The 13,952-nt window shown below is 47.7% G+C and overlaps 1 protein-coding gene across 4 annotated transcripts in view; it reads right to left on the bottom strand.

Moving 5' to 3' along the window:
- Positions 1–13,952, bottom strand: part of HTT (huntingtin) — a 107,811-nt gene that overhangs the window by 43,121 nt on the left and 50,738 nt on the right. For all 4 annotated transcript variants that reach the window (XM_087875537.1, XM_087875538.1, XM_087875539.1 and 1 more), the window contains 10 exons: positions 12,634–12,712; positions 11,437–11,598; positions 9,867–9,922; positions 9,276–9,424; positions 7,739–7,875; positions 6,404–6,520; positions 5,582–5,704; positions 4,049–4,287; positions 2,838–2,980; positions 923–1,133 (listed from right to left, as the gene is read on the bottom strand). In XM_087875537.1, coding sequence (XP_087731663.1) covers positions 923–1,133; positions 2,838–2,980; positions 4,049–4,287; positions 5,582–5,704; positions 6,404–6,520; positions 7,739–7,875; positions 9,276–9,424; positions 9,867–9,922; positions 11,437–11,598; positions 12,634–12,712 — 1,416 coding nt within the window. The remainder of the gene's footprint in view (positions 1–922; positions 1,134–2,837; positions 2,981–4,048; positions 4,288–5,581; positions 5,705–6,403; positions 6,521–7,738; positions 7,876–9,275; positions 9,425–9,866; positions 9,923–11,436; positions 11,599–12,633; positions 12,713–13,952) is intronic.

Here is a 13,952-nt window from a genome sequence, read left to right as displayed (position 1 = left end):
ATGTTGTGGCTCCGTTGCCTGAGCCTGGGCTATCGACAGATGCAGACTCTGAGAGTGAGGGAGAGGAGTTGGCAAGGCCTCCCTCTCCAGGACCCTCCTCTCTGGCAATGCCTCCGGAGGACACTGAAGGCCAAAAGATAGGTTCAGAGCCAACCACGTCCCCGCAGCCACAGGTGGACAGCGATGAAGGAGATAAGTGCTGGCTGGACCCTCGGCAGAGGCGCAGGGAGAAGCGTGCGCAGCAGAGGGGAAGGCGTGCCAGAGATTAGCTAAGTCACTGGACCACACCCCACAGGGTATAAATGTGGGTGTGGTGGCCGATTCAGTTTGTGACGAGCAAAAACTGGAAATAATCCATGTTTTCTGCGTTACTGGACTTTGCCTGCTTTATCGGACTGCGTTTGGATTAATCCTTGTATTGTTGAAACTCTGCCTGTTTTACCGGAATGCTTGCAGTCTAATCTTTGTTTTGTGTGAGTAAAGTCTGAATTGGCAGCTAGCCACTGGGTTGCTGCCAGTTTTATCTTCAAAGAGTTTTGTTGTGTGGCTTATTAACTCCGGGCCATCTGTGGGGGTGCATGTGTGGGACCGGGACAGAACAAGAAAGGAAGGTGAATTTTGAAAGGCGAGGAGGAAAACAAGACCTTTTCGTATTAGCCCGCTAAAATCAGAATCGGAGGAAGCTTTCAGGACGGAAAGAGTTTTTCAAATCTACATAGGAGGGACATTTACACGAGAAATAAGACTTGTAAAGCAAAGGGCAGCGTTTGAAATCACAAAGACACATCCACTCTGGGCCGAGGAGGAGACTGAAGACCTTAAAAACAGAAATGGTGTAGGGTCTCCTGCTTGAGCGGGGGGTTGGACTAGATGACCTATAAGGTCCCTTTCAACTCTGTTAATCTGTTAAAAACAGACTTACTTGGGGGTCTGATGAACTTCGGACCACCAGCTGGAATTGGTGTAGTTAACAAGCAGAAGGATCTGACACCAGAGAAGCACCAGGGATGGATGCGTGGCTATCATGGACTTGACAAGATCATTTAATCTTTCGAGGGTGTAGAAATGAAGACCGTGCGGTCCATTCTCGGTAAAAATCTTGGTCGCCGCAGCTGTGATTCTTCGGAACATCCCTGAAAGACCGAAACGATGGAAAAAAAACATTGTTATCAAATCAGTCCCAACCGATAGCTTGGGGTTCCCGCCGAAATATTACATACAGGTAGTTCTCGAATTACGACCGCAAAAATCGAGCCCCCCCAAACGTCTGTCGCTTGCCGAGACAGTCGTTAAGGGGAGTTTTGCTCTGTTTGACCACCTTCCTCGCCACAGTTGTTAAGTGAATTGCCGCAGATGTTTTAAATTAGCGACACGGTCGTTAAGTGAATCCGGCTTCCCCGTGGACTTGGGCTTGTTTGGAAGGTCGCAAAAGGGGGATCGCGTGTCGCCAAAGGGCACTGCAGCCATCACAAGTGCGAGTTCGTTGCCAAGGGTCCGAATTTGAGTCACGTAACTGTGGGAAGGCTACAATGGTTGCCAGTGTGAAAAACGGTGGTAAGTCATTTTATTTTCAGCGTCGTCGTAATTTTGAACGCTCTCATTACATGAACTGTTGTAAATCGAGGACTACCTGTACAATCCACCCCCTCTGGTTTTTTGTTCATCCAAATATCACTGGATGCTGTTTTCCTGAAATAAAAGGTTTTGTTCTGTTGTCAAAAGCCTCTTCTTCCCAAAAATTAAAGATCAGCACAACCTTACCTTTTGGCTTCTATTGATTGGCTGCTGATTTCCACTGTCCCAATGCCCACAATGTTTTGTGCAACCATCCTGCCTGCTCAGAATCTGTACTGGGCCTTCCACTTTCCAGACAGGGCCTAGCATAGGGGTGTCAAAGTCGATTTCATTGAGGGCCGCATCAGGGTTTTATTTAACCTTGGGGAGGGCTGGAGGGGCGTGGTCTGGGGGACGTGATGAGGGTGGATGTGGCCAGCTCAACGTCACTCCTCTCGGGGGGTGCCTGTGGGGGCCCAAGCGCAGCGCTCTGCTAGCGAAAACGGGCTCCCGAGCTCCGTTTTTGGCTGTGATGGTCTCCTGCAGCCCTCTGCCAGTGAAAACGGGCTCTTGACCTCCGTTTTCAGCTGTGACAGCCTCCTGCAGCCCTCTGCCAGTGAAAACGGGCTCCTGAGCTCCGTTTTCAGCTGTGACAGCCTCCTGCAGCCCTCTGCCCGTGAAAACAGGCTCTTGAGCTCCGTTTCCAGCTGTGACGGTCTCCTGCAGCCCTCTGCCAGCGAAAACGGGCTCCTGAGCTTCGTTTTCAGCTGCAATGGCCTCCTGCAACTCTCTGCCAGTGAAAATGGGCTCTTGAGCTCCGTTTTCATCTGCGACGGCCTCCTGCAACCCTCTGCTAGGGAAAATGGCAGAGGGAGGACTCCTGAGCTTCATTTTTGCTAGCAGAGGCACTGCGGGCTGGTCCTTTGCTGTTTCCAGGGTGGCCACATGGGCCAGATCTAAGCACCCTGCGGCTCGGATCCAGCCCCCGGGCTTTGAGATTGACACCCCTAGACTAGGACAATTCACCACAGCATACTCACCGTGAGGAATGGCAAAAATTAATGTCTCAATTCTTTCAGCTAATTAAATTGAATCGTTGAATTGCCCTGTGGCGAGTTGGCCAATGTCAAGTTGGCTGCCGCACAATTGATCACGGCAAGTTGGAGAGTTGGCCGTTGTCCCATTCCGTTCTGCCCGGGGAGACGCTGCCCGGGGACCCCACGGCTAGCTTGACCCTTCCTCCCTTCACGTAAAGTGGCAAGAAGAAGGGGGTTGAGTAGCACCTGATTTGAAGGTATGAATTAAGCACATGAGAAGGGTGCCCAGTTCCTGGCAGTAGAAGGTGTGCTGCTGTTCGCTCGTCTCCACATTCAATTGTTTGCTGGTGATATCTTCCAGGAGAATCCCCACCAACTGGATGAGGAATCTAGAAAGAAATGACAATGACAATAAAGTTATTATTATCACTGATATATATATGTCTTTGGTTATTCGGGTCTTCTCCCACGTAAAATTGGAAGTGTTTTGGCGACGTTTCGACGAAGTCTCATTCGTCATCTTCAGGCTGGTGTTCTCGGCTTCGTGCTTTCCTTTGCTCCTGGAAGCACGAAGCCGAGAACACCAGCCTGAAGATGACGAATGAGACTTCGTTGAAATGTCGCCAAGACCAAAGACCTACATACAAACACCCGCAAAAACCTGAGAAAACATATATATATAATTTTATGGTACAACTAAAAAAAAAAGTGTTATTAGCTAGTTTTAGAAAATACACTTTTTCCAAAAGGTTTCCACAATTTTGGCCACTACTGTAGAGGCCAAGCGTGAAGCCCAGAAAAAAGCAAAAAAGGACTTTGCAAAACAGAGGGGAGGGGGGAAAAAAAACCCTGATATGCATAGCCAGCCCTGCGGTTACATCAATCTTCTTGGCCTTCTTCAAGGTTTACATTGATGATGCAGATAGTCCTCGACTTACGAAAGTTTGCTTAGTGTCCGTTCGAAGTTACGGCGGCGAAGGGAACCGAGGGCCGTTTTGCATACTTACAACCTTTGCACCACCTCCGTGGTCAGGCTATCCGAATTCGGACGCATGGCAACTGACTCGTGTCCCGTGTGGCCTGTGTGTGTGTGTGTGTGTGTGTGTGTGTGTGTGTGTGTGACGTGATCCTCTTTTGCGAACTTCGGACAAGCAAAGTCCATGGGGGAAGCCGGATCCACTTAACGACCGTGTTACTGACTCAACAACTGCCGTGATTCACTTAAGAACGGTGGGAAAGAAGAGTCGTAAAACGGGGCAAAATTTCATTTAAAAATGTCTCGCTTAGCAACAACAGAAATGTTGGGCTCGCCTCCGGTCGTTAAGTCGAGGGCTACCTATATATATTTTCCTCCATTCCTTATCTCAGAGCCTTTATCTCTCTCTTCTTTTTTTTTTCTTAATGGTTTAAAAAATAAATAAATAAATAAATAGCAGGCTCTTATGAGCAACCTATACCTGGAAAAGGTCTCTTCGGGAAGAAAGCGATCTTGCTCATCCGTGGAGGTTTCCTGAGTGGGAGGAACTTTGCTTTCCCCGTTCCGCAGCCGGTTAATTGTTTGGCAAGAGATCAGATACGGGGAAAAGGAGAGCTCTTGGATGCGGGAGAGGACGATGTCTTCGGTGGACTGGGAAATCAAGACCCGCAGAATAGCCAGAATGCCAGAGACCCATAACTGAACGGTGCTCACTGAAGCCTATTGAAAAGGGAGGGGGGAGGAGAAGCGGACAAAATATTCATTATTTAAGTTAGTCCCTCCCTCCCTCCCGTCTTTCTCTCCTTCCCTTCCCTCTCCTCTCCCCTTCCTTCCCTTCTGTTCTTCCCCTTCTTTCCTTCCCTTTCTACCCTCTCCTCTCCTTCCCCTCCTGTCTCCTTCCTCTCTTTCTCCTCTTCCCTTCCCCTCCTCTCCCCTTCCTTTTCCTTTCCTATTCCACCCTCCACTCTCCTTCCCCTCCACTCACCTTTCTCTCCTTCCCCTCCCCTTCCCTTCCTTCTCCTCTCCCCTTCTTTCCTTCCCTTTCTACCGTCTCCTTCCCCTTCCCCTCCTCCCCTTCCCTTCCTCTCCCCTTCCCTTCCCATTCCACTCTCCCGTCTCCTTCCCCTTTTTCTCCCTTTCCCTTCCTTTCCCTTCTCCTTCCTTCCCTTCCTCTCCCCTTCCTTTTCCTTTCCTTTTCCATCCTCCACTCTCCTTCCCCTCCAGTCATCTTTCTCTCCCCTTCCCCTTTCCTTCCTCTCCTTCCCCTCCCCTTCCCCTTCTTTCCTTCCCTTTCTACCCTCCCCTCTCCTCCCCTTCTCCTCCCCTTCCTTCACACTTCACCCTCCCTTCCCCTTCCTCTCCCTCCCCTCCCCTTCCTTCCTTCTTTCCTTCCCTTTCTACCCTCCCCTTCCTTCCCATTTCACCCTCCCCTCTTCTTCCCCCTCCCCTTCCTCTTCCTTCCCTTCTCTCTCCTTCCTTCCCCTTCTTTCCTTCCCTTTCTACCTTCCCCTCTCCTCCCCTTCCTCTCCCTTTCCCTTTCCCTTTCCCTTCCCCTCTTCTCCCCTTCCCATTCCACCCTCCCCTTCCCACTTGATCATTTGCCCAAAGGAAGGCAGTTCCTCTGTAACACCCCTGCCCTTGGCAGCTTAGCCATTTCCTTCCCCGCTGCCTGCCTACGAAGCGAAGGGGGCTTGAGGCCCAGATGCCCTTCTGGAGGGCGGCAGCAAAGGGGCCTTGGCTGCTAAGCACCCGGGCAGCTATGGACCGAATCGGATTTATACCCCGCTTTTTGGCAGGAGCTGGAGGCGCCAGGCAGGCTGCCCCTGTTGTCCTCCCCACAACGCCTTTGCAAGGAGAGGGAATGTCCAGACCCAAATCCTTAACCCCCGGACACCCCAGGGAAAGAAAGAGGGCAGTTGGGGACGTCCTGAGCCCGGACCGAGGGCAGCGAGGCCTCCTTCCCTCTCGCTGAGCGGCTTCTTGGCCGGATGCCTCTCCCCCCCCTCCTCCTTACCATGGTGCTGGGCGTCACAAACATGCTCCTCAGCAGCATGTCCACCGGGCGCAGGGCGGAAGGCGCCAGGATCTCAAACAAGGTATTCAAGATCCCCAGGGCTTCGTGGGAATCTATTTGCATCTGGGGAGGGTTAAAACAAACCGACAAACACAACGGGGTCAACGACGGCTGCAATCGAGTCCTTTCAGAGGCGTTTATTCTGAAGGACTATCTGTACTCTGTTCAATCTCCTTTCTTTGGTATTGGTATGTAGATTAACCTCTTCCCATCTGTTGGTTATGGTGTCATTCTCCAGATTGGTTAGCATCGTTTGGTTAGAACCTTTACCGATTCTTCTTGTGTTGCTTGCCATATTATTTTAGATAAAAGCCTTTCAGAGGGTTTTTTTTTCTGAAGCTCTGTTTGGAGGCTTCTTTTCTGAAGCTCTGTTTGGAGGCTTTTTTTCTGAAGCTTTTTTTCTGATGCTTTTTTCAGCCTCTGAAACCTCCGTTTGAGAAGCTGAGCGGGGCTACATTCGGAGTGTAAGACGCACCCAGATTTTCACCCTCTTTTTGGGGAGGGGAAAAGGTGTGTCTTATACTCTGAAAAATACGGTGTGTGTATATGTATAAATATATATATATAAATAAAAGAAAATGCCAGGGCAGCTTCTCCACACGCTACGTGGCCAGATGTCCATCAGGCGCCTGGAGAGGGCTTGGCCGCTCTATACCAGGCCCCGATTCCTAAGGGGCAGAATGGAAAAGGAAGTTTTTCCTCCGTGCAGAAAGCAGGAAGGTCTTCGTCGATGGCTACCTGTGACCAAAGGTAAACCCTCACCTGTTGTTTGGCCAGCATTGGCAGGATGATGTCGGCTACCTGTCGCGACAGCCTCTTCCATTTCTCTTCGTTCTCTCGGTGACACTGTTGCAGCACAAGGATGAACATCTCCAGCACCTGCCAGCAAAGAAGAATACCAATAGCCATAGCCCTTAGACTTATATACCGCTTCACAGGGCTCTAAGCACTTTAGAGTCAGTCTCTTGCCCCCAACAATCTGGGTCCTCATTTTACCGACCTCGGAAGGACGGAAGGCTGAGTCAATTGATTCAGCATTGATCTTCTGCCCCAGCTATGGATCCCAAAGAACACAGCACGCACATTTAAATTTACTAAAATAAGTCAGTCTTTTCCAAACAAAGGCTGTTAATAAACTTCCTTAACAGCCTATAAGAAAATAAAGATAAAGTAGTCACAATCTTACAAAGGTTGGCAGAAAGCCCAGAAGCAATTTGCAGAGAATCCAAATGCGCAGTAGAGTGAACTAAAGTTGTTCCCTACAAATTGCTGCAATTGGCGTTCCTCCTTAAATAGGCTAAGGGAGTGGCCAACTAGCCCCAAGCCTTACTCTCGAGGAGACCTCCTCCTGAGGAGCCACTCCTGCCTTTTGGCAGCTCTGCGCACCCGTGCCTCGAGAAGAGGCTTAACGCATTGTAAGCCGCCCTGAGTCTCCGGAGAAGGGCGGCATATAAATCAAATTAAAAAAAAAAGAGGCTCCTCCTCTTCTTCCTCTTCACTTATGGGAGCTTCTGGAGGTTCTGAAGGCCCTGGCTGAATCCCTGCCTCTGGCACCACCTCTTCTCCAGCACCCTCATTGTCTGACTCGAGTGCCAGCTGCACAGACTGCTGGCGCAGCACCATACCAGCCTCCTCGCTGTCAGAATCAGCTACAATCCGCACAGGCCGCTGACGGGCCACAACAATTGAACTGCTGGCAGTGGGCAGAGTCAGCCTACAATACTGCATTCTAATCGGAAGGAAGGAAGGAAGAGCAGTGGAAATCTATGGGCCGGTCCTCGGGACGGAAGAGCCACCACTGCTAGCGAAGCCCCACCCTAGCTCTGGGGATCAAAGGCAGGGGGCGGAGATGAATAGATATGGCAGACAACTATTCATCTCCCAGCTGGATGGACTTATTAGTCTGCGGTGAGTCTGGTGCTCCTAATAAAGGAATCATTGCTTCAACTACAGGGGGTTTGTCGTGTTTGAGAGCCTGGTCAGATCACCTCCAGTCCAATCACTCAGACAGGCAGGCTCAGCGTGTTTGCAATAAAATCCGCCATCTGGGAGTTGTGAGGATGTTCAGAGACACAGGTGAGCGACCGCGGGGTTTACCTGGTGATACTGGATCAGCCGCAACAACATCGAGACCACGACTTCCTTCTGGGTTTCTAATTCTTTGCCGGCATCAGCTTTATTCGCTCCTCTTAAGATGAAGAGGTCGTGGACGATGGGCTGCAGAGCCGGGATTGCTAAAGAAAAACAAAATCAGGGCTCGCTTTTCAGCCAGGAGATCGCTTGACAAAGAAGAAGAAGAAAAAAAAAACAAAAACCAGAAGATGCTGTCGCTTTAAATTGACAAGCCAAGAAGCAGCTGCTGGAAGGAGGTTTTTACTTGCAGAAGCAAAGTGACATTCAGCCGTTCGTTTCTGGGTCAGCTGAACAACAAACTGGATAAGAGGAGTGAATTCTTATATGGTTCTATGTTTTTGAAGTTTTGGGGTTTGTGCAACATGGGCTTTGTGTTTCTAAAAAGGTTTGGGTGATTTCCATTGTGAAATATCCTGTCTTGAATGAATTTTCTGCCTGCTTGTAAATGGAGCTGAACTTCCGGCTTCCACTTTCTATTATCTCTAAACACCGGTAGCTGTTGTTTTCTTACAAAGTTTCCTTTATGCAGCTGGCAGGAATGTGGAATGAGCCTCAGGCAGGTTCCTTTGTTAGCAGCTTGATTTTTCCTTGCTTTTCTGGGAGCCTTTTCTTATGAGTAATATTTTATTTGGGGAAATGAAGAGGGGGGAGTTTGATTCCTTCCCAGAGCAGGTTAGTGGGGTGGGGAGGAAATGGGGATTTTGCAGTATCCTTCCCCCGTCCCGCCCACCATGCCACGCCCACCAAGCCACACCCACAGAACCGGTAGTAAAAATTTTTAAAACCCACCACTGATGTGACGGCATTAAAGTTTAGCTAAAGAATCATGCCAAAGAACAATTTCCCCTACTGTAGAATCAGGGTCTCAACAAATGACATTTTGACGTCTTCTAATGTTATTAATCGACATATTCAATTTAAAGTGACACAAATTTCAAAGTCTCCAATATTTACATTGGCTTTCATTGTTTCTTAGCCTTTGCTCCTTTTTTCCAGAGTTATTATCTGTCAACCTCATAAAAGGCTCTGGAAAGTCAGTTTTATGGTATTTCCATAGAAATATATATTTACGCAGAAAGATATACCGGGGGTATATTTGAAAGTGTGTGTGAGAGAGAGACAGAGAGAGGGGGGAGGGAGTGGGAGGAGAGAGAGGGAGAGGGAGAGAGAAAGGAGAGAGAGGGAGAGGGAGAGGGAGGGAGGAAGGAGAGAGAGAGGGAGAGGGAGGGAGAGGAAGGAGAGAGAGGGAGAGGGAGAGAGAGGAAGGAGAGAGAGAGAGGAAGGAGAGAGAGGGAGAGGGAGAGAGAGGAAGGAGAGAGAGGAAGGAGAGAGGGAGGGAGAGGGAGGGAGAGAGAGGAAGAAGAGAGAGAGAGAGGGAGAGGGAGAAAGCAATAAAGATCCAGCAAAGTTGCAGCAGGACAATACATTTCGTTGTAAATTTTAAGTGCCTGCCATGTTTAGTGGGAGGAGTTCAGTTCTATGACTTCTGATTTCCCGTTACCGTGTGTCACTGCTTTCCTTCCGCTGGCCATGATCCCGTCACAGAGCTGAATAATTTTAGGGATTCCAATGATCTGCTTGGAGTGGTAGCGCTCGTAAGACAACAACACCAGGAAGAAAAAGACGCTCGGAATAATGGCCTCTGATTCCCTGGTGGGGAAAAACAGAAAGAAAGAAAGAAAGAAAAAAAAAAAAGACACGTTGGACTACCCTCTCAGCATCAGGAGAGGAGTATGAGTCGTTCCAAGAGCCATGGGGGCGCAGTGGTCAGAATGCAGCATTGCAGGCTAACTCTGCCCACTGTCAGCAGTTCGATCCTGACCGGCTCAAAGGTTGACTCAGCCTTCTGTCCTTCCGAGGTGGGTAAAATGAGGATCCAGATTGTTGGGGGCAAGAGGCTGACTCTGTAAACCGCTTAGAGAGGGCTGTAAAAGCACCGTGAAGCGGTATATAAGTTTAGGTTCTACTGCCCTCCCTCCTTCCTTTTCAATGAAGAAGAAGAAGAAAGAAGGCTCAGAATCGCTCGTTGGTGTTGAGCCTCCTTTTCACATAAATATATAAGGAAAGTTCCAGTCTGTGCTGGAATTTGTACCTGAATTGGCCGACTTCAATGTATTCAAACTGCTTCAGCACAAATCCAATAAATACCTGAAAGCCAAAAAGAAAAAACACCCGGATTAATTTCGGCAAACATCGGCTGGGTACATTCTGACATTACCTCCATCAAATCGGAATGAAACAGACCGTGACATCTGATGAGAACAACAAACAGCTCATTACTGGGTGTTCGTTACTGCAAATCGTATTTTATGTCAACGGAAACAAAGCACAAAAGAAACGAACAGGACTTCAACTGTCAAATGTCTTTCATGTCATCTGGTCTTGTTTGGACAAGGATGGAGGCAAACCCTCTTTAGGTTTGAGATCCCAAAGAGAAAAATATTTCTGCGTGCACAAATTTCCTTCCACTGGGAATAGAGGAGTAGAATAGAATAGAATAGAATTAGAGAAGGAATAGAATAGAATAGAATAGAATAGAATAGAATAGAATAGAATAGAATAGAATAGAAAATATGGAATGGAATGGGGTAGAGGAGTAGAATAGAATAGAATAGAATAGAATAGAATAGAATAGAATAGAATAGAATAGAATAGAATAGAATAAGAGAAGGAATAGAATAGAATAGAATAGAATAGAATAGAATAGAATAGAATTAGAGAAGGAATAGAATAGAATAAATAGAATAGAATAGAATAGAATAGAATAGAATAGAATAGAATAGAAAATATGGAATGGAATGGGGTAGAGGAGTAGAATAGAATAGAATAGAATAAGAGAAGGAATAGAATAGAATAGAATAGAATAGAATAGAATAGAATAGAATAGAATAGAATAGAATAGAATAGAATAGGAGAAGGAATAGAATAGAATAGAATAGAATAGAATAGAATAGAATAGAATAGAATATGGAACAGAGCAGAAACTTGGCAGCTGTGATTTGATCTACCTATTGTGTTAGTCTTTATGCCTTTTTTGCCGTTGTTAAGTGAGTAAGCCACTTTGAACTTTTGTGGCACTTCCATAATACATTGCTATATTGTTTCAATCAAGTCTGTTATTAAAGCTTTAAAGAGGTAGGTAGGTGTGAGAGTGGGGGGGGGGAAGAGAAAGGAGATCATGTGACCCCGGGAGCATTGCAGCTGCCATAAACACGAGGCAGTGCCCAAGCGTCCGAATTTTCATCACATGATCCCAGGGATGCTGCAATGGCGTGAAAAAATGTGAAAAACGGACGTAAAGCCACTTTTTTCCAGTGCTGTTGTAACTTTTCAGGGTCGCTAAATGAACTGCTGTAAGTCGAGGAGCACGTGTACTCGGGTTATGAAATGGCTCCAGATGTCACATCTTCTTTCAAGGTGACCACACCTTTCCATGAGCGCTGAAAGGGTTGAAGGGGACAGAATGTCACGAAAGACACAGACGGTTTGGTTTAACTGATTTAGTTCGCTTGTGGCTACGCGGCAATTCTAGGCTGCTTCCTCTTTTGACGCCGCCCTTGGATTTTGCCAGTCCTTCTTCTCCCACGACAGGCCGTGATCCGGAGCACAGGGTGGACTGGCTGCAGAAGAAGATGGACTTGCAACAGAGGCTGAATACTCACTTGGTCGGAGTCCAGAAGACAATAGTTGACCCGCAGCTGGACGAGCTGGGCGAGAAGGTCCAAGACTTGTCTCTGCAGTTGTACGGACGTAGTGGTGGTGTACTGCTTTAGCGCTTTGATGACCAGCGGTTCAAACAGACGGATGTGATTGTGGATGATATTCTAAGGGAGAAAGAGAAGGGCGGCAACTCAGCGGGACTTCAGACGGAAAGCGCGAAAGAATGCCCCCCCACCCCATCTTCGCAGGCCCACTTCGAATCCCCCCACACTGTAAGGGCAAGATCCAACAGACTCATGGGAAGTTCTGGGGGCTCCACCTTATCTTTTAAAGTGGCACCTTTCTTACTTCGATCTCTTACCCATGTAGTCCAGAAAACAAGGATTATCTGCAAGATGTTGTTTTAGCAAGGGATTCCAGCTGGCAGATATTAACAGAGTTGGAAGGGACCTTGGAGGTCTTCTAGTCCAACCCCCTGCTCAAGTCAGGAAACCCTACACTAGTGATAGCTATCCTTTTTGCCATCGTGTGCCAGGAAGGGGGCGCACGTCCGTGCGGGCCCACACCCATAATTCTATGCGCCCCGCCCTCACGCTCCTGTCACACGATGGCCCGGTAGGCCTGTTTTTCTCTCTCACCAGACTCCAGAGCCTTTCTAGGAGTCTGGGGAGGGCGAAAATGGAAGTTGCCAAACGGGCAGTTTCTGGCCTCCGGGGAGGTGGAGAAGGTCATTTTTGCCCTCCCCAAACTCCTAGAAAGGCTCTGGAGGCTGGGGACAGCAAAAAACGGCCCTTCCCCACCACTGCCCGAGGTCCTCCGGAGGCAGGAAACAGCCTGTTTCCCTACTTTCAGTGGGCCCAGAAGGCCCAAAAATCAGTTGGTTGGCACACGGATGCGTGCCGGAACCATTTTTTCAGGAGTGGTGAGATTCACAACGATTTATTTCAGGACTTTAGGCCAGGGGGGTCTCCCAACCTGGCAACTTTTAAGACTTGTGGATTTCAACCCCCAGAATTCTCCAGCCAGTTTAACCAACATAGCTGGCTGGGGAATTCTGGGAGTTGAAGTCCATAAGTCTTAAAATTGCCTACGGTTGAAGAAAAATACCCTGCCCCAGTTAAATATTTGACGTGTATCTCTTACAGTTATCTTTTTAAAATATATATATATAGCAAGGAACATGTGTTTTGCATTTGTACCTTATCAGCACGGTGCTTGGCCATATTCGCGGTGCCAGTTTTCAGCTGCGCAGAAACCTTTTGCAATATGTCAAACCAGCTACGAAAGCAAATATTAATACAGGGTTAGGATTAGCGTCCATGATTCACACAACAATAAAAGCATTTTAAATGGAACTGGGCTAACAGGAGCAGCTTCTGCCAGGTGTGTTCATTCAACAATGAAGCAACTTTGGGCTACGTCGGGTTTTATTTATTTTTATTTATACGTCACATTTCCTAACCATCCATCTTCCTTGATTTTCGCCATCTGAAACACATCCCTGAAAAAAGCCTCACATTGGCTAGGTTAATAACCACAGCCATTTTTTTCATTTTATTTCTTTTAGTTTGCGATCAATGAATCTTGCAAGCCTCGAGAACAGATTAAATTAATAAATGCAACAGACTTAAGATATGCTTTTAAGATAAAAGCATATCTTAAGATTTGTATGCCGCCTTCCCAAAGCATCTCTAGGTATCTTAAAACTCTTGGCATAAAAACAGCCATAAAATCTTTATAGTAGAGAATAAATTGCTGACTGCTCTTTGCATACCGTATTTTTCGGAATATAAGACGCACCGGAGTATAAGACGCACCTACCTTTTTTGGTGAGGAAAACAAGAAAAAGAAATCTGCCTCTGCCTCCCAGCAATTTTGCCTCCTTGCAGCAAACATCAAACAGCTTGCTTTACTTTCAGTTTCGTTTTCAGCATAGCTTGATTAGCACAAGGAAGAAAAAAAAAATCTGCTCCCAGCAATTTACCTCCTTGCAGCAAGCAGCAGAGGACCCTGCAAAACAGCTGAGAGCAAAACAGCTGAGAGTCGGGAGGCCGATCCAATCAACTTGTGCTAATTAGGCTGTGCTGAAGCTGAAAGGAGCTGTTTCTTCTTGCTGTTTGCTGCAAGGAGGTAACTGCTGGGAGGCAGAGGCCAAAGGATGAAGGCCAGTGGGTGGGCGGGGCTACATTCGGTATATAAGACGCACCCAAATTTTCACACCCTTTTAGGGAGGAAAAAGGTGCGTCTTATACTCCGAAAAATACGGTATGTTAAAGTTTAACTGGATCAGGTTCTAAACATAGAAGGTTTTTTTTCCAATAACCAACCAGCTGTCGGCTGTAGCAATTCTGAGCGCTAGGATATTCCTAGCAAGAGAAATTCGTTGCTACCGTGTTTCCCCGAAATTAAGATCCTGACGTGGGCCGCGGCGCTGGATTTCCTGTCGCTTTTGCGGCTGCAAAAGTGGCCATGGTTGCTGGAGGTGACGGTAGGTAAGGGAGTGGGGCGCGAGGCGCAT

Source organism: Pantherophis guttatus, chromosome 8 (genome assembly GCF_059756535.1).
Source record: "Pantherophis guttatus breed Tessera chromosome 8, ASM5975653v1, whole genome shotgun sequence".
Classification (NCBI taxonomy): Eukaryota; Metazoa; Chordata; class Lepidosauria; order Squamata; family Colubridae; genus Pantherophis; species Pantherophis guttatus.
Note: the sequence above shows the minus strand (reverse complement) of the source record. Positions and strands in the feature narration are given on the sequence as shown.